Source organism: Brassica rapa, chromosome A03 (genome assembly GCF_000309985.2).
Source record: "Brassica rapa cultivar Chiifu-401-42 chromosome A03, CAAS_Brap_v3.01, whole genome shotgun sequence".
NCBI lineage: Eukaryota > Viridiplantae > Streptophyta > Magnoliopsida > Brassicales > Brassicaceae > Brassica > Brassica rapa.
The window spans coordinates 2980674-3007089 of NC_024797.2; the positions used below are offsets into that span (position 1 = coordinate 2980674).

The 26416-nt window shown below is 38.8% G+C and overlaps 6 protein-coding genes, 1 long non-coding RNA gene and 1 pseudogene across 29 annotated transcripts; 7 read left to right on the plus strand and 1 right to left on the minus strand.

Annotated features, from left to right (window-relative positions):
- Positions 1-164: 164 nt before the first annotated feature.
- LOC108868761 (F-box protein At4g22390) lies at positions 165-19670 on the plus strand. Of its 19 annotated transcripts, none has more exons than XR_004456239.1 (13): positions 165-731; positions 1038-1167; positions 1253-1391; positions 1503-1715; positions 1815-1953; positions 2072-2222; positions 2306-2415; positions 2508-2605; positions 2678-2747; positions 2854-4148; positions 6453-6534; positions 6865-7026; positions 19613-19670. XR_004456239.1 is itself a non-coding variant. In XM_033287572.1 (13 exons), exons 1-12 carry the CDS (start codon positions 639-641, stop codon positions 15999-16001), a joined length of 2355 nt encoding a protein of 784 aa, XP_033143463.1. In that variant the 5' UTR covers positions 165-638; the 3' UTR covers positions 16002-16040; positions 18364-18542. The 19 variants fall into 19 exon arrangements, 11 of the variants coding, with proteins under 11 accessions (XP_033143463.1, XP_033143462.1, XP_033143461.1 ...); XR_004456241.1 differs by lacking the exon at positions 19613-19670 and adding an exon at positions 16177-16376 and having other exon boundaries at positions 6865-6877; XR_004456240.1 differs by lacking the exon at positions 19613-19670 and adding an exon at positions 9174-9252 and having other exon boundaries at positions 6865-6994.
- Positions 7460-9227, plus strand: LOC103856151 (annotated as a pseudogene).
- On the plus strand, positions 10088-16374 carry LOC103856149 (F-box protein At4g22390). Of its 2 annotated transcripts, none has more exons than XM_009133237.3 (3): positions 10088-11379; positions 11555-11621; positions 11763-11984. In XM_009133237.3, exons 1-2 carry the CDS (start codon positions 10256-10258, stop codon positions 11595-11597), a joined length of 1167 nt encoding a protein of 388 aa, XP_009131485.1. In that variant the 5' UTR covers positions 10088-10255; the 3' UTR covers positions 11598-11621; positions 11763-11984. The 2 variants fall into 2 exon arrangements, with proteins under 2 accessions (XP_009131485.1, XP_009131484.1); XM_009133236.3 differs by lacking the exon at positions 11763-11984 and adding an exon at positions 16163-16374 and having other exon boundaries at positions 10199-11379.
- LOC103856148 (F-box protein At4g22390) lies at positions 12323-14241 on the plus strand. Its single transcript, XM_009133232.3, has 3 exons — positions 12323-13522; positions 13697-13778; positions 14057-14241. Exons 1-2 carry the CDS (start codon positions 12372-12374, stop codon positions 13737-13739), a joined length of 1194 nt encoding a protein of 397 aa, XP_009131480.2. The 5' UTR covers positions 12323-12371; the 3' UTR covers positions 13740-13778; positions 14057-14241.
- Positions 16634-18547, plus strand: LOC117132723 (F-box protein At4g22390). Of its 4 annotated transcripts, none has more exons than XR_004456247.1 (3): positions 16634-17869; positions 18056-18207; positions 18240-18279. XR_004456247.1 is itself a non-coding variant. In XM_033287584.1 (3 exons), exons 1-2 carry the CDS (start codon positions 16725-16727, stop codon positions 18096-18098), a joined length of 1194 nt encoding a protein of 397 aa, XP_033143475.1. In that variant the 5' UTR covers positions 16634-16724; the 3' UTR covers positions 18099-18138; positions 18364-18547. The 4 variants fall into 4 exon arrangements, 2 of the variants coding, with proteins under 2 accessions (XP_033143475.1, XP_033143476.1); XR_004456246.1 differs by having other exon boundaries at positions 18050-18207; positions 18240-18264; XM_033287584.1 differs by lacking the exon at positions 18240-18279 and adding an exon at positions 18364-18547 and having other exon boundaries at positions 18050-18138.
- LOC117132726 lies at positions 18352-19762 on the minus strand. The gene is made up of 2 exons (XR_004456250.1): positions 19518-19762; positions 18352-18459 (listed from the first exon to the last, which is right to left on the minus strand). It is a non-coding gene; the product is annotated as an uncharacterized LOC117132726 (long non-coding RNA).
- Positions 19763-20075: 313 nt separating this feature from the next.
- On the plus strand, positions 20076-22439 carry LOC103856152 (COBRA-like protein 4). Its single transcript, XM_009133238.3, has 6 exons — positions 20076-20376; positions 20460-20539; positions 20621-21077; positions 21395-21542; positions 21614-21891; positions 21976-22439. Exons 1-6 carry the CDS (start codon positions 20325-20327, stop codon positions 22260-22262), a joined length of 1302 nt encoding a protein of 433 aa, XP_009131486.1. The 5' UTR covers positions 20076-20324; the 3' UTR covers positions 22263-22439.
- Positions 22440-22709: 270 nt separating this feature from the next.
- Positions 22710-24968, plus strand: LOC103856153 (solute carrier family 25 member 44). Its single transcript, XM_009133239.3, has 6 exons — positions 22710-23161; positions 23442-23823; positions 23891-24087; positions 24195-24342; positions 24422-24578; positions 24664-24968. The coding sequence occupies exons 1-6, from the start codon at positions 23100-23102 to the stop codon at positions 24687-24689; spliced, it is 972 nt and encodes a 323-aa protein (XP_009131487.1). The 5' UTR covers positions 22710-23099; the 3' UTR covers positions 24690-24968.
- Positions 24969-26416: the final 1448 nt, after the last annotated feature.

Here is a 26416-nt window from a genome sequence, read left to right on the forward strand (position 1 = left end):
CTGAGTTTAAAAAAATACTAAACACTGAGTGGTCATGCAAATATGAAACCATGAAACATATTTCATCAGAATACTCGGAGAGAGTTTATTTGTGAACTGCACTTCCGTCCAAAGATTAGTAAGAACTTTTTCATAGGTTTGGAATATCCAAAACTAATTAAAAAAATACTAAGAAAAATCAGCTAATTCATACATCAACAAACTCCAACTAACAGTTCCGATTAGTACATACACACATAAACAGTGCAAATATATTTGCCTAACAATTAATTAATTCAAATTCAATACACGAACTAGCGAAATACTGTTTTTACATACACGAACATGTCAGTTACAGTTTGCTTATCTCCATGAGAAAATCATACTGGTTTTTACAATTAAAATAATTAATAATTAATAAAAAGCAGCTTTCCTTTTAAATTGGTTAAAAAAAAAAAGAAATCGAACCCAGGTTGAAGCATTTACTCATCCTTCACTCTACCACTGTGCCAAATCGAATTCAGTAAAGAAATGCTAGGGAAATCGTTACGTAGGAATTAGTCGATTTCCCTCGATTAGGGTATTCGTTTATCCCTTTGTCCCCACACTGTGTGCTCAGCTACCGAAGAACTTGTGCATTCGAATCGCAGCGGAAAACAATGACGACAGTTGTTCCCACCTCTGAAGAGGATCCTTCGCTCGCGATCGTCCGTTTCACTTCCCAGCTTGCCTGGGTCGACGCTGGTCCCGAGGTATACAGCCTCGTCTCTGGATCACAAACATGTGCAAACGATTGAATAATTTGATTCTTAGTGAACATTCCCATGCATATACATTGGAAGTTAGAATCGATAGATTATGAGGAATTGGATGTTTTCAATTGTAGAATTTGGCTGGCGATTTTATATTTTGATGCGTATGTGTGTATTTGAAGTATGATCTGATCTTATACAGCTGAAACTAATTCGAATTGAGAAATTTTGTGTTCTAAGTACTGTGACTAATTGACTACATCAATCTCACTTGATCTGCTTTTACGATTGTGTTCATTTGCTTAGGCTGCAGAGCCTCAGGTTACAAGACTATGCAGGGAGGCAGAAGAGTCTATAGTAGCAGGAAGGTGGCTGGATTTGGCAACGTTGATGGTAACTTCAGCTGACTTGGTTTCATCCAAGATCTCTGACAAGGGTCAGTCTTTAATCATTCTAGCATAGCATCGGCTCATTTGTGTCTTTTACAATCCTTTAATTCGATGTTGTTTGCCTCTTATTAGATCTTGAGTGTACCTACACCATAATTTGCAGCCTTGTCAAGAATGTGAGCAGCCCTGAGGAAGTCCTTGAAATGGTGAAAGTGATCGCTTCTAAGGTTGTTCAACAGCCGAATGACAAAGCTTCATTGCGTTTGAAAATGTATGATCGTATGAATCTTTCAGCATTTCACTTTTTGGATTCTATAAGCATATGCCATATTTTTTCATTTATGTTTTACACGTTTCTGATCTGTTGTTTGTCTTTGTACAGTCTCTTCAATCTATATAACCTGCTGGACCACCCAAATGCTCGTTTCCAAGTATACATGAAAGCTCTGGAACTGGCTGTTAGCGGGAAGGTGGCAGATGATATAGTGCCTTCCTTTAAGAAGGTTGACAGCTTCTTGAAAGAGTGGAATATTGACATCAAAGATCAGAGGGAACTGTTTCTTGCCATTGCTAATGTGCTTAGAGAAAATAAAAGGTACAGTCTGCAACAAGTTTTTTTTTCAAATTTACCCATTGCTCAGTGGATGTTCTCTCTCATTTAGGTTAATGGTTTTGTGTTCTATCAATATTCCAGTTTGGCGAAAGAATCGCTTCAGTTTGTGACAAGATACTTGGCGACTTTCTCAAATGAGGATGCCCAGGTCCTGAGTGAAGCCAAAGACGAAGCTGTACGAGCAGCTATTGATTTTATCAAGGCTCCCAGTATATTTCAGGTATCATAATTCAGAAAGCATCAGCTGATTCAAATGTGTATAAATTCTTGCTTCTGACTTCTAATGTCATTGGAAGTTTTTAACTACGGCTTTTTTTTTTCTTCTTTACGAAGTGCAGTGTGATTTATTAGACATGCCAGCCGTCGCACAACTGGAGAAGGATCCTAACAGTGCACTAGTTTACCAGCTACTTAAGATCTTTATTACTCAGAGGCTGGACGCATACATGGAATTCCAAAATGCAAATTCAGAATTTCTGCAAACCTATGGTAAGTTTCTTATCAGTTTTATTATATATTCTTAGTGATCTCTTGAGTTGAACAGCGTAATAATGTTTAGATGGTGTTTGCAGTTCTTGTTGAGGAAGACTGTGTAGCGAAGATGAGATTGTTGTCACTGGTGGACTTGGCATCAGATGAATCTGGCAAAATACCATATGCCTCTATCAAGAACATTCTACAGGTAAAGCCTTTTGCTTGAACAAGACATAAAACGTTGATAGGCCTTTTTTCGTTGCTTCTCAGAGTCATAGAATCTATTTTGGTGGGCCGCAGGTAAATGACGAGGAGGTTGAGTTGTGGGTGGTTAAGGCAATATCTGCGAAACTGGTTGATTGTAAGATGGATCAGATGAACCAATTTGTAATCGTCAGGCAAGTTTTATACGCTTTATCTTTCGGTTTATATAAAGTCGCACGCATTCTAATACTGCTTTCGCATTTCAGTCGCTGTGTAGAGAGTGAATTTGGACAAACGCAATGGCAATCTCTTAGAACAAAGCTTGCAGCTTGGCGGGTAATTACAAGACTTAGCAATTTTAGAACACAGCTACATTGAGAATGCTTGTGTAATAATAATAGCATATTTATTGTTGCATGTTCTTTGTGTCTGTGTTGTGCAGGACAATGTTGCGACTCAGGGAATAATGGCGAGTGTTCCGATGGATATCGTCAACGATGTATTCCTCCGTCTTCCGGCTTCTACGCTGGTACGATGTCGCGTCCTCTCGAAGCCTTGGTTCTCTCTTATAGACAGTTCTGACTTCCTAGCGTCGCATCTCAAGCGCACGCTCGAAACCGAAGAGCACCTCATGATCCTGCTGCAATCTCATCGCCTTCTACGTACAGTGTACCTCGACGGGCCGGATAAACTATCAGACGTCGACCATCCTTTGCAAACCGGTAATTTAACGAAGGTTTTCGGTTCGGTTAACGGTGTGATCGGTTTAACGAACTCTCCCGTCGTCTTAGCGCTTTTTAATCCGTCAACCCGGACAATCCACCGGTTACCGATTGAGCCTATTGATTTCTCGGAACGTTCCATCACACGCGAGTATGTGTTTTACGGATTAGGTTACGATTCGGTGAGCGACGATTACAAAGTTGTGAGGATGGTTCAGTCTAAGCATAAAGGCTATGAAGGTTATCCTCTCCAAATGGAAGGTTATCCTCTCCAAATGGAAGGTTATCCTGTCGAAACCAAAGTTTTCAGCTTAAAGAGTAATTCGTGGAAGAGAATCCATCTTCGTTTTGAGCCTCAAATTCCTTTCATGTTCTTGTATTACCATGTGCTGTATCGTCGTGGGAATGGTGTTCTTGCTAGCAATAGTCTTCACTGGGTCTTGCCTGGAAACCCTCTCGCCCTCAGCAAGATAATCAGATTTGATCTTGCCACTGATGATCTTAGTGTCCTCAGTGGCCCACTGGAGCTTTGCCATGAAGTTATGAATTTAGGTGTGTTAGACGGCTGCCTTTGTTTGATTTGTCACGACTACCACAACATCAGGAATGGCCATGTGGATGTTTGGATTTTGAGGGAATACGGAGGATCTTGGAGTAAATTCATTACTGTGCCGAAACCAGAGACTGTGGTGTCGTTTAAGTTTGTGAGACCTTTGATTTATTCCAAGGACAGGAGCAAAATTCTCCTGGAGATAAACAGTGGGACGCTCATGTGGTTTGATTTGGTGGATAAGAGTTTTGAAACGCTTCAAATAAAGGGATATAAGGGTCCAAGTAACGCGGAGATCCTTGTGAGCAGCCTTGTTTTGGGATGTAAAGGTGTTTCTGGCAGAGCTCCAGAGAAGAGAATGTTGCAAAAGGGTAACAAAAGTTGGTATGCTCATCTTTGTAGCCTTGTTTTGGGGTGTAGAGGTGATCCTCGAGAAAAGGAAATAATGGTGAAGGGTAACAAAAGGTGCTATGCTCATCTTTTTAAACTGCTTTCTTATACGTATCAACTTGCTTAAACATCTTATGTTACAATCTCAGGAGAGGTGGTTTTCTGTCCAAGGGATTCAAGCTCAAGTTCTGAGCAAAGCACGGGAACTTTCAAGCCCAAACCTTCGTCAAGGTGACTATAATAAATCTAATGCTCATGAAATGTTTCCCTCAAGCTGGTATTCTTCTTTCACTTTTCGATGTGAGATTCCATTCTTAACCTGGTTACAATTATTGTAGCCTTTTTATCCATAGTTCCGTTAATCGTTGAAGATAAACATTAATCTTAGTAACTGCACATGTTTTATTTCAGAAGCTTACATTGACAGTGAAAATTATAAATAATTTGGGCCAAATTACTGCCACCGTAAATTTTCGTTACGGCAAAGTCATTGTCTTCTTGACGGGAGTGTTGGCAAGTGGAACTTGAGTCGACAAACATCATTGGATAACGTTGACAGTTTATAGAAAACTTACAATTTCAAGTGTTCTGGAGTTTGATCTGTGTAGGTGCAAATCTTGACTTTTGGTTTGGTTTTCAGGCGGCGTAGGTGGAATGGAAATGGCTTGACGCAGCTTCATCAAATTCTAATCCCATATTAGGTCTTAGTACTAATTAGCTTAACCTATGTAGTATGTATATTTCCTAAGATAATACAGTGTGCTTAGGTAGCTTCGTTTGAGTATAGCATGTTGCCATCTAACGTTGTGGTTAGTTGCTTATATCAAATCGATGAATCTAGTAAAACTATATCTTGCTGCATGCAAATAGTTACTGAAGAATATTTATTAATCACAATGATATAACGAAAAATCGTGGATAAACAAAACACACAAGAATCTTGCTACCACCCGGAGACAAAAGCATGTGACCAAGGTTTTGAGTAATGTTGACCTCTTAGAAAGCTAATCTTACGAGTTTTCTTGGGCCGAGCCTACAAGCCCATGAAGAGAAAGAGGCCCATGACAATACACGCCTTTTTAGGAAACAAATATCTGAATCCCTAGAGCTGCTCGATCACACTGAGACTGACAGTAGCTTCCGAGTGTAAACAATGGCGAATCTTCCGATGGATACCGTCGCCGATATATTCCTCCGTCTCCCTGCCACTACGCTGGTTCGATGTCGCGTCCTCTCGAAGCCCTGCTGCTCTCTTATCGACAGTCCCGACTTCATCGCCTCGCATCTCAAACGCACGCTCGAAACAGAAGATCACATCATGATCCTACTGCGAACCTATCTCCGTCTACGTACGGTGTACCTCGACGCACCGGATAAAGTCTCCCTCGTCAATCATCCTCTGCGAACCGGTGGTTTCACGGAAGTTTTCGGTTCGGTTAACGGTATAATCGGTTTAACCAACTCTCCTACTGATTTAGCGCTTTTCAATCCATCGACTCGCAAAATCCACCGCCTACCGGTTGAGCCTATCGATTTCTTCGAACGTCAGATCACTCGCGAATACGTGTTCTACGGATTAGGTCACGATTCGGTGAGCGATGACTACAAAGTCGTGAGGATGATTCAGTCTAAAGATAGAGGAGGTGATGAAAGCTTTGGCTATCCTTTCGAAGTCAAAGTGTTCAGCTTAAAGAGTAACAAATGGAAGAGAATCGATCTTCTCTCCGAGGACGTTGAGATTCTCTTCGACAACTTCTATTTCCATCTCCTGTATCGCCGCGGGAACGGTGTTCTCGCTAGCAACAATCTTCACTGGATTTTGATTCATAACGAAGGAGATATAGGCATGAACACGATAATCAGATTTGATCTTGCTACTGAGGAGCTTGGAGTCGTCAATTTCTCGCATGATGTTTATGTTAAAGGGATGGATATAGGTGTGTTAGGTGGCTGCCTCTGTATGATGTGTTATAACGAGGTTAGACATGCGGATGTTTGGATTATGAGGGAGTATGGAGGAGAGTGGAGCAAGTTCGTTTCTGTGCCGCAGCCGGAGAGTGTGGTTTCGTTTGAGTTTGTGAGGCCTTTGGTTTATTCTAAGGACAGGAGGAAGATTTTGCTGGAGATAAACAATGGGAAGCTCTTTTGGTTTGATTTGGCGAGTAGGAGTCTTGAAAGGCTTGTGATAAAGGGTTGTGAGGTTCTTCCATGTAACGCGGAAATTGTTGTGAGTAGCCTTGTTTTGGGGTGTAAAGAAAAGAAAATGGTGCAGAAGGGTAACAAAAGGTTGTATGCATATCTTAATTTTTTTGAGTTTTTAAAATTGCTAATGGTTCGAATGTAATAACTTGCTTAAACCATCTTGTGTTACAATCTCAGGAGGGATGATTTTCTGTCCAAGGGATTCAAGCTGAAGTTGTGAGCAAAGCAGGGGAACTTCAAAACCCAAAAATTTATGAAGGTAAGTGTAAAGAATCTAATGGTCGTGACTCGTGACTGTTTCCTTCAAGTTTGTATTCTTGTTTCTCTTTGTGTGAGATTTCCATTCTTAACCTGGATACGTTATTGGAAACCTTAGTAAGTGGAACTTGAGTCAACATCGTAGGGTAACGTTTACGAGTCGCACAATATATGAATATGGTGAACAATTCTTACTATGTCAAGTGTTATTGGAGTTTGAACTGTGTAGGTGCTGTCACAATTATGAAAGAATCTTATTGTTTCAAGTGTTTTAGAGTTCGAACCGTGACATCGAGTAGGTGCAAATCTTGACTTTTTGTTTGATTTTCAGGTGCAAGGCGTAGGTGGAAAGGAAATGGCTTGAAGCAGCTTCATCAAATGCTAAACCCATATTAGGTCTTAGTACTAGTTAGCTTAACTATGTAGTACGTATATATCCTAAGAGAAGACAGTGTGCTTAGGTAACTTCTTTTGAGTATGGCATGTTTCAGTATAACGTAATTTGGTTTCCGCTTAGACTCGCATCCTCATCAAAAATCTAAATAGCCAAACGGGATTTTCAGGACGTTTTCGTTTCGTTAGTTGCATATATCAAATCTAAGATCAGAATGAAATTTGCAGGATGATTCATGGACGTTAAAAATTATTTATGAAATAAAGTGGTCTTATTAATATTTTTTGTTTAATAACATTTAGACAAGAATTAAAAGAGGAAATAATTGGGTAGGAAGACGACAGTAAGGCCAAACTCAAGAAAATGTATCCACACAGCGACTGAAATGTGCAAACAATTAAAAAATTGCCAATGCTTTTTGTCCATTAGATTGTGTTAAGATGAATACATTTTTCGGACTTTTATTGGGCCGAGCCAACGAGGCCCATGAAGAATAAAATTACACCCTCTTCGAATCAAAATATCCGCGTCCCTATGTTGTCAAACCCTAGAGCTGCTCACTCACACTGAAACTGAGAGTAGCTTCCCAAAGAAAACAATGGCGAATATGAATATGCCGATGGATGTCGTTAACGATCTATTCCTCCGCCTCCCTGCTACTACGCTCCTCCGATGTCGCGTCCTCTCGAAGCCTTGCTGCTCTCTCATCGACAGTCCCGACTTCATCGCCTCGCATCTCAAACGCACGCTAGAAACCGCAGAGCACCTCATGATCCTGCTACAATCGCCTCAGCTTCTTCGTACGGTGTACCTCGACGCACCGAATAAACTCTCCGACGTTGAGCATCCTCTACAAACCGGCGGTGTCACGGAAGTTTTCGGTTCGGTTAACGGTGTGATCGGTTTAACGAACTCTCCTCTCGACTTGGCGCTTTTCAATCCATCGACTCGCAAAATCCATCGCCTACCGATTGCGTCTATTGATTTCCCTGAGCATTCCATCAGTCGCGAGAATGTGTTTTACGGATTAGGTTACGATTCCGTGAGCGATGATTACAAAGTTGTGAGGATTATTCAGTGTAATGATGAAGGTGATGAAGGCGATGAAAGCTTTGGTTACGCTTTAGAAATCAAAGTTTTCAGCTTAAAGAGTAATCAATGGAAGAGAATCCGTGTTAACTTTGAGGTTCAGATTCTCTTCATCTACTTCTATTACGATCTGCTGCATCGCCGTGGGAATGGTGTTCTCGCTAGCAACAGTCTTCACTGGATTTTGCCTCGAACTGGTGGACATACTGCGTTCAACACGATTATCAGATTTGATCTTGCTTCTGACAATCTTGGAGTCCTTAACTTCCCGCAGGATCTTTACTGTGAAGATGATATGGATATTGGTGTGTTAGATGGATGCCTTTGCTTGATGTGTTACAGTGAGTCTAGCCATGTGGATGTTTGGATTTTGAGGGAGTATCAAGGAAAATGGAGCAAGTTCATTACTGTGCCGAAACCAGAGACTGTGGTTTCGTTTGAGTTTGTGAGACCTATGATCTACTCCAAGGACAGGAGCAAGATTTTGCTGGAGTTAAACAATGGGAAGCTCGTGTGGTTTGATTTGGAGAGTAAGAGTTTTGAAGCGCTTGAAATAAAGGGCTGTGAGGGTCCGTGTAATGCTGAAATCGTGGTGAGTAGCCTTGTTTTTGGGATGTAAAGGTGATCCTTGCAGAGCTCCAGAAAAGAAAATGATGCAGGAGAGTGACAAAAGGTTGTATGCATATCTTTCTAAAGTGCTTTCTTACTTGTTTTGATTCCCTGGTATATTTGACAATAAGTCAAACCTGAGTCTTGTGTATCTTCATTCTTTGAGATTTTGAGGATTGCTAATGGTAACTTGCTTAAACATCTTATGTTACAATCTCAGGGGGGATGAATGTCTGTCCAAGGGATTCAAGCCGAATTTATGAACAAAGCAGGGGAACTTTATAAAGGTAAGCAATCTAATGGTCGTGAGTGTTTCCTGAGTTGGCATTCTTCATAATATATGAAAAATCTTATTGTTTCAAGTGTTTTGGAGTTTGAACCGTGTAGGTGCAAATCTTGATCTTTTGGTTTGATTTTCAGGTTCAGGGCGTTAGGGGGGAGACAAAATTGCTTCAATCAGCTCTATCAAATTCTAATCCCAGTCTTAGTACTAATTAGCTTTAACCTCTGTAGAAGGTGTATTTCTTAAGTGAAGACAGTGTGCTTAGGTAACTTCTTTTGAGTATGGCGTGTTGCAATATAACGCTGTAGTTGGTTGCATATATAAAATTTAAGCATCTAGTAAAATTAAAACCAGTCTGCAAATAGTTACTGAAGAATATTTGATTAAATACACAATTGATATGATGAAAGTCGTCCATAAACAAAATACAGTAGAAACGATCTACGGCGTTGTGCACAGGACAATGTTTTGAATGTTATTAATTGATTGATTACAAGAGATAATGATCACTCACACTCTCCCATCTCACCCTAAACCCTCACCACCACCAAAACCCCTCCACTCAATATATAAGACAAAATAAGTAAACCAAAAAGTTATTAAACCATAGTTACTTTGATTATACTATACTTTCTTGCGCTTATCCTCCCTTAACCAATGCTTGTTCTTATCATCTCTTAACCAATGCCCTTATGTATTATTGGTAAGTTATCAGCACAATTCATGCTAACAATGTAACCGAGGAAGTCAACTAATGCATCATCATCGTCTCAGGGATTAACTGGCTGTTCAAAATGCTCAGTTTATTCGACAGATTTTGTTCCACTGTTCTTTTGATTCTTCTTAGCGTTGACCTCGTTTTGTATATTTCCTCTGTTTTGATATGTAAGTAGTTTTACCAAAAAAATATTTGTTTCACAATGTAAGATATTTACATAGTCCAAAGCATTATTTACATTTATTACATGTTATGTGGCCAATCAAATAATTTATGCATTTTTATTATTGGTTGAATTTATGTATTAAATACTATTTTTTTCAAAAGTAAAAGTTTTCTTAATATTCACATTTTTAGCTAATACTACTTATAAATAAAAACAGAACAGAGGAAGTATTAGATTTTTTTTTTTTTTTTTTTTTTGTTCAAAGAGGAAGTATTAGATTATGTTAAGAAACTTATAAAGCTAAATACAATTTTTCTTGGGACGAGCCCACGAGGCCCAAAAAGAGAAAAAGTTACAATTAATTACACAATTGTCCTTCTTCGAAACAAATATCTGAATCCTGTGAAACCCTTGCGGTGCTCACTTACACTGAGACTGAGAGAGTAGCTTCCCAGAGAAAACAATGGCGAATCTTCCGATGGATATCGTCAACGACGTCTTCCTCCGCCTCCCAGCTACTACGCTGGTCCGATGTCGCGTCCTCTCGAAGCCTTGCTTCTCTCTCATCGACAGTCCTGACTTCGTTGCCTCGCATCTCAAACGCACGCTCGAAACCGAAGAGCACCTCATGATCCTACTCCGATCCCCTCGTCTTCTACGTACGGTGTACCTCGACGCACCGGATAAAATCTCAGACGTTGAGCATCCTCTGCAAACCGATGGCTCCACAGAGGTTTTTGGTTCGGTTAACGGCTTAGTTGGTTTAACGAACTCTCCTGTTGACTTAGCTCTTTTCAATCCATCAACTCGGAAGATCCACCGCTTACCGATTGAGCCTATTGATTTCACTGAGCATTCCATCTCTCGCGAGAATGTGTTTTACGGATTAGGTTACGATTCCGTGAGCGACGATTACAAAGTTGTGAGGATGGTTCAGTCTAAGGATAGAGGTATTGAAAGATTTGGCTATCCTTTCGAAGTCAAAGTTTTCAGCTTAAAAAGGAACAGATGGAAGAGAATCCGTGAGGTTCAGATTCTTTTCATTCACTTCTATTACCGTTTTCTGTATCCTAGTGGAAATGGTGTTCTTGCTGGCAACAGTCTTCACTGGATTTTGCCTCGGCGTCAAGGACTTATCGCCGGCAACAGGATAATCAGATTTGATCTTGCGTCTGATGATCTTGGAGTCCTCAGTTTTCCACAGGAGCTTTACTTTGAAGATAATATGGAGATGGGTGTGTTAGATGGCTGCCTTTGCTTCATGTGTTACAGCATGTTTAGCCATGTGGAGGTTTGGATTTTGAGGGAGTATCAAGGAAAATGGTCTAAGTTCATTACTGTGGAGTCGTATAACTTTATCAGACCTCTGATCTATTCTAAGGACAGGAGCAAGATTTTGATGGAGATAAACGGTGAGAAGCTGGTGTGGTATGATTTGGCTAGTAAGAGTTTTGAAACGTTTGTGATAAAGGGTTGTGAGGGTCTTCAATGTAGCGCAGAAATTGTTGTGAGTAGCCTTGTTTTGGGATGTAAAGGTGATCCTCACAGAGCTCGAGAAAAGAAAATGTTGCAGAAGGGTAGCAAAAGGTGGGGGTATGCTCATCTTTATAATGTGCTTTCTTACTTGTTTTTGATTCCTTGATCAGATTTCTCGATATAGTTAAGACAATAAGGCAAATCTGAGTCTTGAGTATCTTCATTCTTTGAGATTTTAGGATTGTAAATTGTAACTTGCTTAAAACATCTTATGTTACAATCTCAGGAGAGATGAATGTCTGTCCAAGGGATTCAAGCTGAAGTTATGAACAAAGCAGGGGAACTTTATAAAGGTAAACTTAATGATTCTAATGGTCGTGAATGTTTCCCTCAAGTTGGCATTCTTCACAATATATGGAAAATCATATTGTTTATAGTGTTTTGGAGTTTGAACCGTGTAGGTGCAAATCTTGATCTCTTGGTTTGATTTTCAGGTTCAGGGCGTTAGGGGGGAGAGGAAAAGGAAATTGCTTGAAGCAGCTCTATCAAATTCTAATCCCAGTCTTAGTACTAATTAGCTTTAACCTCTGTAGAAGGTATATTTCTTAAGAGAAGACAGTGTGCTTAGGTAACTTCTTTTGAGTATTGCATGTTGCAATATAACGCTGTCGTTGACTGCTGCATATATAAAATTTAAGCATCTAGTAAAATTAAAATCAGTCTGCAAATAGTTACTGAAGAATATTTGATTAGATACACAATAATATAAAGAAAAGCGTGATAATTAGAAAAAAAAAATTGTTGATAAACAAAAACATAAGAAACTAGCTACCAGAGTTGATTCAAGCTAACAAGTCAATTGACTGTCTTGTTGAAGAAAAGGCAATCAGATTTTTTTCTAAATCAAATTTGTCCATGAGGTTGTGTTGTGACTTGAAAAGATTAATACATTTTTTCTTACGAGATTTAGTGGGCCGAGCATACGAGGCCCACAAATGTACTTGGAAACAAATATCTAAATCACCAGGGATTGTAATTTTGTGAAACCCTTGATTTTCTCAGTCACACCGAGACTGAGAGAGAGTAGCTTCCCAGAGAAGACAATGGCGAATATGCCGATGGATATCGTCACCGACGTCTTCCTCCGTCTCCCCGCTTCTATGCTGGTCCGATGCCGCGTCCTCTCGAAGCCTTGCTTCTCTCTCATCGACAGTCCCGACTTCGTCGCATCGCATCTCAAACGCACGCTCGAAACCGAAGAGCACCTCATGATCTTGCTGCAATCCGATCGCCTTTTACGTACGGTGTACCTCGACGCACCGGATAAACTCTCCGACGTTGAGAATCCTTTGCCAACCGGTGGTTTCACGGAGGTTTTCGGTTCGGTTAACGGTTTGATCGGTTTAACCAACTCTCCTGTTGATTTATCGATTTTCAATCCATCGACTCGCAAAATCCACCGCTTACCGTTCGAGCCTATCGATTTCCCTCAACATTCCATCACTCGGCAGTATGTGTTTTACGGATTAGGTCACGATTCGGTGAGTGATGATTACAAAGTCGTGAGGATGGTTCAGTGTAAGCATAAAGATGGTGCTGGAGGTTATCCTTACGAAATCAAAGTTTTCAGCTTAAAGAGTAACAAATGGAAGAGAATCCATCTTCGCTTTGAGGTTCAGAATCTCCTCGTCCGCTTCTATTACAATCTAACGTATCGTAGTGGGAATGGTGTTCTTGCTAGCAACAGTTTTCACTGGATTCTACCTCGAAGTGAAGGATATATCGAATTCAACACTGTCATCAGATTTGATCTTTCCTCTGACGATCTTGGTGTCCTTAGCTTCCCAGAGGAGCTTTACCATGAAGATTATATGGATATAGGTGTGTTAGATGGCTGCCTTTGCTTGATGTGTTACTGCGATTTTAGCCATGTGGATGTTTGGATTCTGAGTGAGTATGGAGGAAAGTGGAGTAAGTTCATTACGGTGCCGACATCGAAGACTGTGGTTTCGTTAGAGTTTGTGAGACCTTTGGTCTACTCTAAGGACAGGAGCAAGATTTTGCTGGAGATAAACAATGGGAAGCTCTTTTGGTTTGATTTGGGGAGTAAGAGTTTTGAAATGCTTGTGATAAAGGGTTATGATGAGGATCGTCCATGGAACGTAGAAATTGTTGTGAGTAGCCTTGTTTTGGGATGTAAAGGTGATCCTCGCAGAGCTCGAGAAAAGAAAATGATGCAGAAGGTCAACAAAAGGTGCTATTGCTCATCTTTATATTGTGCTTTATTACTTGTTTTGATTCCCTGATCAGATTCTTAGATATGGAGAAAATTTGAGCCTTGTGTATCTTTTTCATTCTTTTAAGATTTTAGGATTGCAAATGGTAAATTGTATCAATTTGCTTAAACCATCTTGTGTTACACTCTCAGGAGGGATGATTTTCTGTCCAAGGGATTCAAACTCAAGTTATAAGAAAAGCAGGGGAACTTCAATGCCCAACACTTTATAAAGGTAAGTGATGAGTGTTTGTATTCTTCTTTCTCTTAGTGTGAGATCTCCAATTTTTAACCTGTGTACATTATTGGATATCTTAGTAAGTGGAACTTGAGTCAACATCATTAGGGTAACGTTTACGATTCACAATATATGAAAAAAACCTCACTATTTCAAGTGGTTTGGAGTTTGAAACGTGTATGTGCATTCACAATATATGAAAAATCTGACTGTTTCAGGTGTTTTGGAGTTTGAAACGTGTATGTGCAAATCTTAACTTTTTGTTTGAATTTCAGGTGCAGGGCCGTAAGAGGGAGAAGAAATTGCTTGAAGCAACTTTATCAAATCCTAATCCTATATTAGATGATCTTAGTACTATTTAGCTTAACCTATGTAGTAGAAGGTATATTCACGAAGAAAAGACTGTGTCCTACGCTCTGTAGTTGGTTGAATTTATAAAATCCAAGAATGTAGTAAAATTTAATCTAGCTGCAAATAGTTACTGAAGAAAATTTGACTAGCTACACACGATGATAGATGAAGAAAATCGCCGTTAAACAAAACACGTAAGTAACGAGCTATCAGAGTTGTGCAGGACAATGATTCAAATGTTAGTTATCAGCACAAATTCAAGCTAACGAGGCAACAGAGAAAGGCACTCATGCATCATCATCGTCTCATGATCGACTGTCCGTTGAAGGCTCTCAGTTTATTTGACAGATTTTGTTCCACCGTTGGATCTTTTGATTCTACTTAGCCTTGACCTCATTTTTCTCCATTAGATTGTGTTGAGACTTATAAAGCTAAATACATTTTTTTCTTGGGCCGAGCCCACCCACGAGGCCCAAATATAGAAAAGTTTTACGGTTACACAAATGTCCCTCTTCGAAACAAATATCTGAAAGAAACCCTAGAGCTGATCACTCACACTTGAGACTCAGAGAATAGCTTCGCTGAGACAACAATGGCGAATATGCCGATGGATATCGTCAACGATGTCTTCCTCCGTCTCCCCGCTTCTACGCTGGTCCGATGTCGCCTCCTCTCGAAGCCTTGCTTCTCTCTGATCGACAGTCCTGACTTCGCCGCGTCTCATCTCAAACGCACGCTCGAAACCGAAGAGCACCTCATGATCTTGCTGCTATCCCATCGCCTTCTACGTACGATGTACCTCGACGCACAGGATAAACTCTCTGACGTGGAGCATCCTCTGCAAATCGGTGGCTTAACGGAGGTTTTCGGTTCGGTTAACGGCGTGATCGGTTTAACAAACTCTCCTGTTGATTTAGCGATTTTCAATCCATCGACTCGCAAAATCCACCGCTTACCGATTGAGCCTATCGATTTCTCGGAACAGTTCATCACACGCGAGAATGTGTTCTACGGATTAGGCTACGATTCGGTGAGCGATGATTACAAAGTCGTGAGGATGATTCAATCCAAGTACAAAGGCGATGGAGTCGAGGAAAGCTTTGGTTACGCTTTAGAAATCAAAGTTTTCAGCTTAAAGAGTAATCAATGGAAGAGAGTCCATCTTCTCTTTGAGGTTCAGATTCTCTTCATCTACTTTTATTACGATCTGCTGCATCGCCGTGGGAATGGTGTTCTCGCTAGCAATAGTCTTCACTGGATTTTGCCTCGAACTGGTGGACATACTGCCTTCAACACGATAATCAGATTTGATCTTGCTTCTGATGATCTTGGAGTGCTTAGCTTCCCAAACGATCTTTACTTGGAAGATGATATGGATATTGGTGTGCTGGATGGCTGCCTTTGCTTGATGTGTTACAGTGAGTCTAGCCATGTGGGTGTTTGGATTTTGAGGGAATATGAAGGAGAATGGTCTAAGTTCATTACGGTGCCGAAACCTGAGACTGTGGTGTCGTTTGAATTTGTGAGACCTATGATCTATTCTAAGGACAGGAGCAAGATTTTGCTGGAGATAAACAATGGGAAGCTGATGTGGTTTGATTTGGAGAGTAAGGGTTTTGAAACGCTTGGAATAAAGGGTTGTGAGAGTCCGTGTAATGCTGAAATCATGGTGAGTAGCCTTGTTTTGGGATGTAATGGTGATCCTCGCAGAGCTCAAGAGAAGAAGATGATGCAGAAGGGTAACAAAAGGTTGTATGCATTGTCTTTTTAAGATTTTGAGGATTGCTAATGGTAACTTGCTTAAACATCTTATGTTACTATCTCAGGGGGGATGGTTTTCTGTCCAAGGGATTCAAGCTGAAGTTCTGAGCAATGCAGAGGAACTTCAAAGCCCAAACCTTTATCAAGGTAAGTGTAATGAATCTAACATTTACAACTCACAACACTGTATATAAGATATCTTACTATTTCAAGTGTTTAGGAGTTTGAACTGTGTAGTTGCAGAAATTGACTTTTGGTTTGATTTTCAGGTTCATGGCGTTAGGGGGGAGAGGAAATTGCTTGAAGCAGCTCTATCAAATTCTAATCCCATATTAGGTCTTAGTACTAATTAGCTTTAACCTCTGTAGAAGGTATATTTCTTAAGAGAAGACAGTGTGCGTAGGTAACTTCTTTTGAGTATGGACTATTGCAATACAACACTATAGTTTGTTGCATATATTAAAAATCTAGTAAAATTAAATCTGGCTGCAAATAGTTACTGAAGAATATTTGATTAGATACACAATAATATGAAAAAAATCGTTGATAAACAAAAACATAAGAAACTAGCTACCAGAGTTGATTCAAGCTAACAAGTCAACAGAGGATTGACTGTCTTGTTGAAGAAGAGGCAATCTGTTTTTTTCTTTGATCAAATTTGTCCATGAGATTGTGTTGTGACTTGAAAAGATTACTACATTTTTTCTTACGAGATTTATTGGGCCGAGAATACGAGGCCCACAAATGTACTTGGAAACAAATATCTAAATCACCAGGGATTGTAGTAAAACCCTTCACAGTGACTCAGAGCGTAGCTTCCTAGAGAAAACAATGGCGAATATGCCAATGGATATCGTCAACGATGTATTCCTTCGTCTGCCTGCTACTACACTGGTCCGATGCCGCCTCCTCTCGAAGCCTTGCTTCTCTCTTATCGACAGTCCCGACTTCATCGCCTCGCATCTCAAACGCGTTCTCGAAACCGAAGAGCACCTCATGATCATACTGCGATCGCCTCGCCTTCTACGTACGGTGTACCTCGACGCACCGGATAAAATCTCAGACGTCGATCATCCTCTGCAAGCCGGTGGTTTCACGGAGGTTTTCGGTTCGGTTAACGGCGTGATCGGTTTAACAAACTCTCCGGTTGATTTAGCGATTTTCAATCCGTCGTCTCGCAAAATCCACCGCTTACCGATTGAGCCTATCGATTTCCCTGAGCATTACATCTCTCGCGAGAATGTGTTTTACGGATTAGGCTACGATTCGGTGAGCGATGATTACAAAGTTGTGAGGATGGTTCAGTCTACGCATAAAGGCCATGGAGAAAGCTTTGGTCGCGCTTTTGAAATCAAAGTTTTCAGCTTGAAAAGTAATAAATGGAAGAGAATCCATCTTCTATTTGACGTTCAGATTCTTTTCACAAAAGTATATTACCGTTTGCTTTACCGCCGCGGAAATGGTGTTCTTGCTAGCAACAGGCTTCACTGGATTCTACCTCGAAGTCGAGGATATATAGCCTGGAACACCGTGATCAGATTTGATCTCGCCTCTGACGATCTTGGAATCCTCAGGTACCCACTGGAGCTTCTCCATGAAGATGGTATGGGCATAGGTGTGTTAGATGGCTGCCTTTGCTTGATGTGTTACAGCGAGTCTAGCCATGTGGGTGTTTGGATTTTGAGGGAATATCGAGGGAAATGGTCTAAGTTCATTTCGGTGCCGAAACCTGAGACTGCGGTTTCGTTTGAGTTTGTGAGGCCTTTGATCTATTCTAAGGACAGGAGCAAGATTTTGCTGGAGATAAACAATGGGAAGCTCTTTTGGTTTGATTTGGCGAGTAAGAGTTTTGAGACGCTTGAAATAAAGGGCTGTGAGGGTCTTCCATGTAACATGGAAATTGTTGTGAGTAGCCTTGTTTTGGGATGTAAAGGTGATCCTCGCAGAGCTCAAGAGAAGAAGATGGGTAACAAAAGGTGGGTATGCTCATCTTTATAATGTGCTTTCTTACTCGTTTTGATTCCCTGGTTATATTTTTAGATGTGTACAAGACAATAATGCAAATCTGAGTCTTGGTTATCTTCATTCTTTGAGATTTTGAGGCTTGCAAATGGTAAAATGTATCAATCAACCTGCTTTAACATATTATGTTACAATCTCAGGGGGGATGGTTTTCTGTCCAAGGGATTCAAGCTCAAGTTATGAGCAAAGCAGGGGAACTTCAAAGCCCAAAACTTTATAAAAGGTAAGTGTTATGAATCTAATGGTCTTGAGTGTTTCCCTCAAGTTGTTATTCTTCTTTCTTTTTCTCGAAGTGAGATTTCCATTATTGGAAGTTTTAGCAAGTTGAACTTGAGTCAACATCATAAGGCAGTTTACAGTTCACAATATATGAGAGCTCTGACTATTTCAAATGTTTTGGAGTTAGGACCGTGTAGGTGCAAGTCTTGACTTTTTCTTTGATTTTCAGGTGCATGGCGTAGGTGGAAGAGGAAATGGCTTGAAGCGGCTTCACCAAATCCATAGGTCTTAGTACTAATTAGCTTTTAACCTCTGTAGAAGGTATCTATTCTATTAAAACATCAGTATGACCAGTTGATAAAGGTTGTGTCCAACTATTATTCCTTCTATTTAAAAGTTTTTTTATTATTCTCTTTATTATTTAAACACTAACTGCTGTTAATCTTATATATTTCTACCGAATATAGTAACCACCTCCATTAGTTAGTTCCTATATTCTCGGGAGTCGGGACCCATAACTCCCAAACATAAAAGAAGGTTCTTTCGTGCTTTAATTTGTTTTCTGTTTCAATCAATCTTGAACGATCATCATATGATCAAAGACAATATGTTTACATCGATTGTTGGGCAATTGTATATTTGTTTGCTTGACCTAAATGGATCCATTATAAAAAAGAGAGTACAACTGCTACATTAATAAAGCCTAACCTAAAATAAATATAAACTCACTTTCAATGGTATTTGTTAACTTAATAATAAATAGTTATAATTAATATTTGTTATTATCGTGATATACAGTTACCCAACAGCCCATGAGTAAAAATCAATATAAAAAAAATATAATTTAATAATATATAATTTTCAAAATTAAATCAAATTTTACACCAATAAAATAAAAATCAATTAAGCTAAATAATATATAACGAGAACTGTTTTATAAGAAGCTTAAATTAAGTAATATCCATTCTATTAAATACATATATATATTAAACAGAATATACTAAAATTATTTTTTCAAAGATTTTTTAGAAAATTGTTCTGTTTTCGGTGCGGGTTGGATTTCATATTGGTTTTCGGGTATAATACTTTAAGAACTGTTCGAATATATAAGCCATGTCTAATAAAGTATGAAACTTTGATTTTCGGATCGATTCCGAATCGGGTTTTTTAGGCACAAATATTCTTGACTAATTATGTTAGGTAACTACTAAAAAATATAATATGTTGCAAACTTTAGGAATAAAGTTTAAAAATAATTTCTAAAATACATATGACACAAATGTATAGTTATGTAACTTGACATATTTAATATGGTTACCAAAAATTATATTAAATTAAATTAATATTAAATATAAATATGATTACAAAAAATAATACAAAAACATATTTAAGAAAATTCAAACAAAAAATATACCGACGGTGTGCTTCGGTAACTTCTTTTGAGTGTGGCATGTTGCAATATAACGCTGTAGTGCTGCATATATAAAATCTAAGAATCTAGTAATATTAAAATCAGGCTGCAAATAGTTACTGAAAGAATTTTTGATTTATTCAATTGATATGAAGAAAATCGTCGATAAACAAAACACATAAGAAACTACCTACCCGCCCGGAAAAAAAATCCATATTGAATAATGTCGAGTCCAACCTTCTCCACACGTAGGCTCTGTGAAGCAGATGCGAAGATATATGATCTGATTTAAGGACGTGAAAAAGCATTGATGAAGTTGTGATATAATTAATAACATTTTTAGACAACGTTTTAAAAGAGGAAATGATCGCTTAGGAAGGTAGCAAGGTTTGTTGGGAGATATGTTTGTGTCAGAAGTTGACTTATGGCTAGACCTCATTTTCTTTTTTTGTCTTCAACCCCAAGTAACCTTCTCACTTCTCATCTTTGGATCATTAGGGTTTCCGTTTCTTAAAACTAAAAAAAGACAGTTGAGATGTTGTGTTCGGACAAGAGCACGTCATTTTTCTGTTGCTGTTTTACTATCAATCACCATAAACATTGCTTTAAGTTAAGGGAAACAAAGAAAGAATAAATTTAGAGAATGCAGCAACAACAAGTAGGTAGAAAATAATCTTTGAAAAAGCTTCTGTTTAAATCCTGTAGTCAAGAAGAAACTGACGTTAAGAACCATATCTGCAATCAACTTCCTTCCATCTTTCAGAAATTTTTACAGAAAGATGAGGCTCCTCTTCTGCTTCTGCTTCTTCTTCATGATCATCTTCAACGCATGTGAGTTTTAAATACTCAATTCCACTAGCTATCTGTAAACCCACAACTTCTTTTTCTAATTCTGTTTTTTTTCTTCTCTGCAGCTGCTTATGATCCATTGGATCCTAATGGGAACATAACAATCAAATGGGACATCATGTCCTGGACAGCAGATGGTTATGTGGTAAGAATCCCCTTCCCCAACTTATGCCTGTGTGTTTGAACCCCACACAAACTCTCACCATCTCATTATATCTACTTGCAGGCTACGGTAACTATGAACAACTTCCAAATCTACCGGCACATACAATCCCCCGGTTGGACACTAGGCTGGGCATGGGCAAAGAAAGAAGTGATCTGGTCAATGGTTGGTGCACAAGCAACAGAACAAGGAGACTGTTCCAAGTTCAAAGGAAACGTACCTCACTGCTGTAAGAAAACACCGACCGTCGTTGATCTCTTGCCAGGTGTCCCTTACAATCAACAGATCTCAAACTGCTGCAAAGGCGGTGTAGTTGGGGCTTGGGGTCAAGATCCTTCATCCGCTGTGTCACAGTTTCAGGTTAGCGTTGGTTTGGCTGGAACCACAAACAAGACTGTCAAGCTCCCTAAGAACTTCACGTTGCTTGGTCCTGGACCTGGTTACACTTGCGGTCCTGCCAAAATCGTGCCGTCTACTGTTTTTCTCACTACTGACAAAAGGAGGAAAACACAAGCTTTGAGTAAGTTAACTTATGCTCTCTCTGTTTCAAAATAAAGCACGTATTAGAGTTTTCACACATTAAATTTTAACTATAAATCAATAATTTTTGTAACAACATATTTCCCATAACTTTAAATCCATAAGAGATCGGTAAACGCAATAGTTTTTTTTAGTTTACAATTAATCATTATTAGTTGACAGAACATGCATTTAAAATATAAAAATGTATCTATTTAAAACAATTTTTTTCCAAAAAAACATATATCTTTTTAGAACGAAAAGAATCTATAAGCATCATTGATCTCTAAACAACATTTCATACATGTGAATCTGCAGTGACATGGAATGTGACCTGCACATACTCACAGTTTCTAGCGAGAAAGCATCCAAGTTGTTGCGTCTCCTTCTCATCTTTCTACAACGACACCATAACTCCTTGCCCTTCTTGTGCTTGTGGCTGCGAGAACAAAAGGAGCTGCGTCAAGTGAGCAAACAAAAACACAAATCAATTAAAATCCATGTCATAAAACTTTATTAATCATTTTACTATTGCAGGGCTGATTCTAAGATTCTAACCAAGAAAGGACTCAACACACCGAGAAAAGACAACGCACCATTGCTACAATGCACACACCACATGTGCCCGATTAGAGTTCACTGGCACGTTAAAACTAACTACAAAGACTATTGGCGCGTGAAGATAGCTATAACAAACTTTAACTACCGGATGAATCATACGCTATGGACTCTAGCAGTTCAGCACCCGAATCTCAACAACGTGACTCAAGTTTTCAGCTTTGATTACAAATCAGTTGCTCCTTATGGATCCATAAGTAAACCTCTCTCTCACTACAAAGATTCAACCTTTGAAGTTAAATATTTTGAAAGACTGAGACTTTGTTGTATCTGTTATGCAGATGATACTGGAATGTTCTTTGGAACGAAGTTTTATAATGATCTTTTGATGGAAGCTGGACCTTCAGGGAATGTTCAATCAGAGGTTTTGCTACAGAAAGATCAAAAGACTTTCACTTTCAAGCAAGGTTGGGCTTTTCCGAGGAAAGTTTACTTTAATGGAGATGAATGTATGTTGCCTTCACCAGATTCGTACCCTTTTCTACCAAACTCTGCACGAGGAAGCTTGGCTTCTCTCTCGACGCTATCATTCACTATTCTTGTTCTTGTGTTCATCTCCGTTTGGTGATTTGATCTGATCCTTCTGGGTTTCAGAAACAGAACCAGAAAATGTTTTTTTTTTTGTAAGAGAATGTGGTTAGAGATGTGTAATGGTTCTGTACTCTTGTTGGTGGAGATCCAAAGCTGTTTTTGCTTTTGTTTATTACTCAAAGTCTCAAATGTAAAAGTGAAAAACGTTGACTAAGAACGAAAGGATATAATAGTCAAATAACGTTTTTAATTGGGCCAAGATAAGCCCAATATAGGCCCTGCTTTATTTATGTTTTTTTGTTGGTCCGAAAAGGCAAAAGGTCAAGAACGGCGTTTTGCTTGCGGAGACACTTTTTCTGTAAAGATATTTTCTCCATATGGTTCTATTTTTTTTAGTCGCTAGTCTAACATTTGCTTAATCTATAAATTTTCAATGGAATGAAAGGCTATTTAAGATAATAACATCTACATATATTATTCCATTGATTGAAAATATTTTATTTACAGCGGACTTGGTCTATTTATTTTTAAAGTTAAAATTCTTTAACACCAGTTAATATCAACGTTTTATATATCCATGTGAATGGCATTGATGCTAAAATACAGCAACGAAAAACGACTGAATTGAACTAACATATTTATTTTACAATACAATTCCTTATTAACATATACTGAGATTAAAAAAAAATGGGAGCAAGTTGACCAAAACGCAGAAGTTGGGTGCGTTTTTAAAATTCTCCCAAAGGTTTTGTTGAATTTGCCTCCCAAAGTAGTCTCCAATTAGAAATTCCATTTCGCCGTCTTCTTCCTGATTCGTAGGGAAGATCAGTTAAATTCCGCCTCCAGCCCAGTCTCGCCGCCGCATCCGAGAGCCATGAACACGCCGCCGAGCTCTCGCGTCGCATCGTTTGGTCAGACGGAGATTAACTGGGACAAGTACGTCTCCTCGATTTGATTTTTGTTCTTCGTAGCGTTTGTTAGTTCCGATTTGTTGTATTTGATTCGATCCAGATCTTCGTGATTGGCTCTTTAGTTGATTCGTGAGTAATCGCCACTTTGATTTGGTGGAGGTAATCAAAGATTCCAGATAGCTCCTTGCTCGATTTTCAGATTCCATTAACCTAATTGTAGTGTTGGTGATAAGATCGATCAGAGAGAGAGGCCTTGGATTATTTATTTAAAAGCTATAATTTGAATTTTTTTTTTGAATATGCAGGCTAGACAAAAGGAGGTTTTACGTTAATGGAGCTGGACTCTTCACTGGCGTCACAGTAGCTCTCTACCCTGTCTCCGTCGTCAAAACACGCCTTCAAGTCGCTTCCAAAGACATCGCTGAGAAAAGCGCCTTCTCTGTGGTTAAAGGCATTCTCAAAAACGACGGCGTTCCTGGTCTCTACCGAGGCTTCGGCACTGTGATCACAGGCGCTGTGCCAGCGAGGATCATATTCCTAACTGCATTGGAGACTACAAAGATCTCTGCTTTTAAGTTGGTTGCGCCTTTGGAGCTGAGCGAGCCTACGCAAGCTGCTATTGCTAACGGCATTGCTGGGATGACGGCTTCTCTTTTCTCACAGGCCGTGTTTGTCCCTATTGATGTTGTAAGTAATTTATCACAATTTGTTCTCATGCTGTGAATGTTGAGCTAATGTCTCCTGTTTGGTTCAGGTTAGCCAAAAGTTGATGGTGCAGGGGTACTCAGGTCATACTAAGTACACTGGTGGTATTGATGTCGCCACGAAGATCATCAAGTCGTATGGCGTAAGGGGATTATACAGGGGGTTTGGTCTGTCTGTTATGACGTATTCTCCTTCAAGTGCTGCTTGGTGGGCTAGCTATGGATCAAGTCAGCGTGTTATCTGGAGGTTATAGACAATCATGAAAGTTTGTTGATAAAAATTGATGTTGAATGCAACAACATTTGTTTCAGGCTACTTGTTTCACTGATCCAGTATCTGCTAATGTTGAGCAGACTCTTAGGCTATGGTAATGACTCGAAGGCTACTGCTGCTCCTAGTCAGTCAAAAATTGTACTCGTCCAGGCTTTGGGAGGTATTATCGCCGGTGCAACAGCGTCCTCGATCACGACACCATTGGATACAATCAAAACTCGGCTGCAGGTATTAGCTACTCCCATTCATGATAAAAGATGTGATTTTTATGTTGAAGTAATTGTAGCTGAATAAATATAATATTCAGGTGATGGGACACCAAGAGAATAGACCATCAGCTAAAAAAGTGGTGAAGGATCTGATAGCGCAAGATGGGTGGAAAGGGTTCTATAGGGGTTTAGGTCCAAGATTCTTCAGCATGTCCGCTTGGGGAACCTCGATGATATTGACTTACGAATACCTAAGTAAGCTATATATCATTTTGAGTCATTTTGCAATGCTTACTACTCTTTCTCTAACTTAATTCGTTCTTGCTTGATTTTGTTTCAGAGCGTCTGTGTGCAATAGAAGATTAGAAAAGGCCTCACTACTACTATTCGTTGGTTTTTTCTCCTTGGACTAACTCGAATAGACATGATTCGAATTTTGGTTATTGGGAGCTTTCCGTTTTTATACATTCCGACCATTCTTTCAGATTTGAAGTGTGAGTTCCGTTATTGTAATCATTCTTTTGCGTATTTGGAGTGTATTCTTACAGCAGAAGAAACGCTAGATAATGGTCTTCTTCTTTATTAGCTTCTGAGAGTTTAAGAAGCACTGTCAGTGGTTTTTGAAATCCCATTTTGCCATCAGTTTTCCAACTTTCATAATCATTTATATAGTAGATATGTTGCCATAACATCCAAGAACTTAGTCTCTTTTTGCTTGAAGTTGCCTTCTCATTTGGATCAATGTCTTCCAACAACTATCCTCAATCTCGTTGATACAATCATCATCATATTCAAGCACACTGTTACCATAACCATTTTTGTGCTACATCGCTCTGACTCATCAATGAGCATAGTAATCTTCAAAAGTTGTTTAGTGAAATAAAAACAATCAACTTGCTACTATGGCTCGTATACTTTAATATAGGGCTCGTATACTTTAGTATAGCTCTGCTTCTTTGAATAATTTGGTTATTTGGGCCAACATAAAGCCTATCTACATTGCATGGTTATAGACTCGTAGTTAATTAAACAAAATATCTTACATACGGGGATATTTAAGATATCACGAACGTATATTCCCCTGTGAGTATATTCTTTGAAATATCCTACTTTTTATTGCGATTTTCTTTCTTTCTACATCCTATAAAACAAATCCGACTAGATTGGAAAATATTAATGCAAATATTAACTTGAAATTAAACAAGGGAGCTCTTAATTATTGATGAAATAACTATAATTTTTTTTGACTAAAATAACTATTAAGTTTCCATCAGTGATTGGACCATCACGGCATCACCTACGTGAATGCACTCTCGTTTATATGATAGGTACATGATTTATGCAATAATCATAAACGACGTGCATCAACGAGGAGTCCACGACCACAACGTAAGGATTACGCTTCAACTTTTATCAATTTTGTTTAATTCTATATGTTTAAAATGAATGAGGATTTGTTTTACTAACAGAAAATATCATGGAATTTTATCAAATGATTCGAATCTATTAGTGAATAAATTAAAGAACTTGATTATGTACTCTTTGACGACAATTTAACTTGCATATACGAACTTTAACTCAAAAGTAAGTTAATTACATGTTACATGTTGAAGAATTTAAGACACTAAAAAAAAAAAAAAAAAAAAAAAAAATTTAAGAGACTACCATAGTCCATATCTCTCCACATGCACCATTACTTCGTTACGTTACAGAGCATTTATAAACTTGTCAGTTTACTGTTATTATTTTTTTTTCATTTTCACTATCATTTGATTAGCACAGACGGTATATAGTCATTCTAAACAAGAATTACATTAACAAAACCATAAATACAAATTAATTTGGCTTGGATGTCATCACATTTCAGGTTTGATCCACTTGTCATGATAAACTAAATCACATTTTTCTAGTTATTCTATCCGAAAATAAATTACTGTTTTTTAGTCTATTTGAATATCCGAGAAAAAATTTATCCGTGGACTACACCTTCCACCCGAGGATTAGGCGGTAAGCCTATGTCTTTAATATACCCAAATTTAACCCCTTTTTAATAAAAAATAATATATAGTTTAACTTTTTTATTAATTATAATA

Bases quoted from the DNA above. Each gene is read 5' to 3' on its own strand.
- LOC108868761 (XM_033287570.1), top strand. From the start codon at position 639: ATGACGACAGTTGTTCCCACCTCTGAAGAGGATCCTTCGCTCGCGATC. The intron at 1,392-1,502 runs GTATGATCGTAT...GTCTTTGTACAG, and splicing joins GCTTCATTGCGTTTGAAAAT to TCTCTTCAATCTATATAACC. The intron at 4,149-6,452 runs GTGCTATGCTCA...TTACAATCTCAG, and splicing joins ATGGTGAAGGGTAACAAAAG to GAGGGATGATTTTCTGTCCA.
- LOC103856149 (XM_009133237.3), top strand. From the start codon at position 10,256: ATGGCGAATCTTCCGATGGATATCGTCAACGACGTCTTCCTCCGCCTC. The intron at 11,380-11,554 runs GTGGGGGTATGC...TTACAATCTCAG, and splicing joins TTGCAGAAGGGTAGCAAAAG to GAGAGATGAATGTCTGTCCA.
- LOC103856148 (XM_009133232.3), top strand. From the start codon at position 12,372: ATGGCGAATATGCCGATGGATATCGTCACCGACGTCTTCCTCCGTCTC. The intron at 13,523-13,696 runs GTGCTATTGCTC...TTACACTCTCAG, and splicing joins ATGCAGAAGGTCAACAAAAG to GAGGGATGATTTTCTGTCCA.
- LOC117132723 (XM_033287584.1), top strand. From the start codon at position 16,725: ATGGCGAATATGCCAATGGATATCGTCAACGATGTATTCCTTCGTCTG. The intron at 17,870-18,049 runs GTGGGTATGCTC...ATTATGTTACAA, and splicing joins AAGAAGATGGGTAACAAAAG to TCTCAGGGGGGATGGTTTTC.
- LOC103856152 (XM_009133238.3), top strand. From the start codon at position 20,325: ATGAGGCTCCTCTTCTGCTTCTGCTTCTTCTTCATGATCATCTTCAAC. The intron at 20,377-20,459 runs GTGAGTTTTAAA...TCTTCTCTGCAG, and splicing joins CATGATCATCTTCAACGCAT to CTGCTTATGATCCATTGGAT. The intron at 21,078-21,394 runs GTAAGTTAACTT...GTGAATCTGCAG, and splicing joins GAGGAAAACACAAGCTTTGA to TGACATGGAATGTGACCTGC.
- LOC103856153 (XM_009133239.3), top strand. From the start codon at position 23,100: ATGAACACGCCGCCGAGCTCTCGCGTCGCATCGTTTGGTCAGACGGAG. The intron at 23,162-23,441 runs GTACGTCTCCTC...TTGAATATGCAG, and splicing joins ACGGAGATTAACTGGGACAA to GCTAGACAAAAGGAGGTTTT. The intron at 24,343-24,421 runs GTATTAGCTACT...TATAATATTCAG, and splicing joins CAATCAAAACTCGGCTGCAG to GTGATGGGACACCAAGAGAA.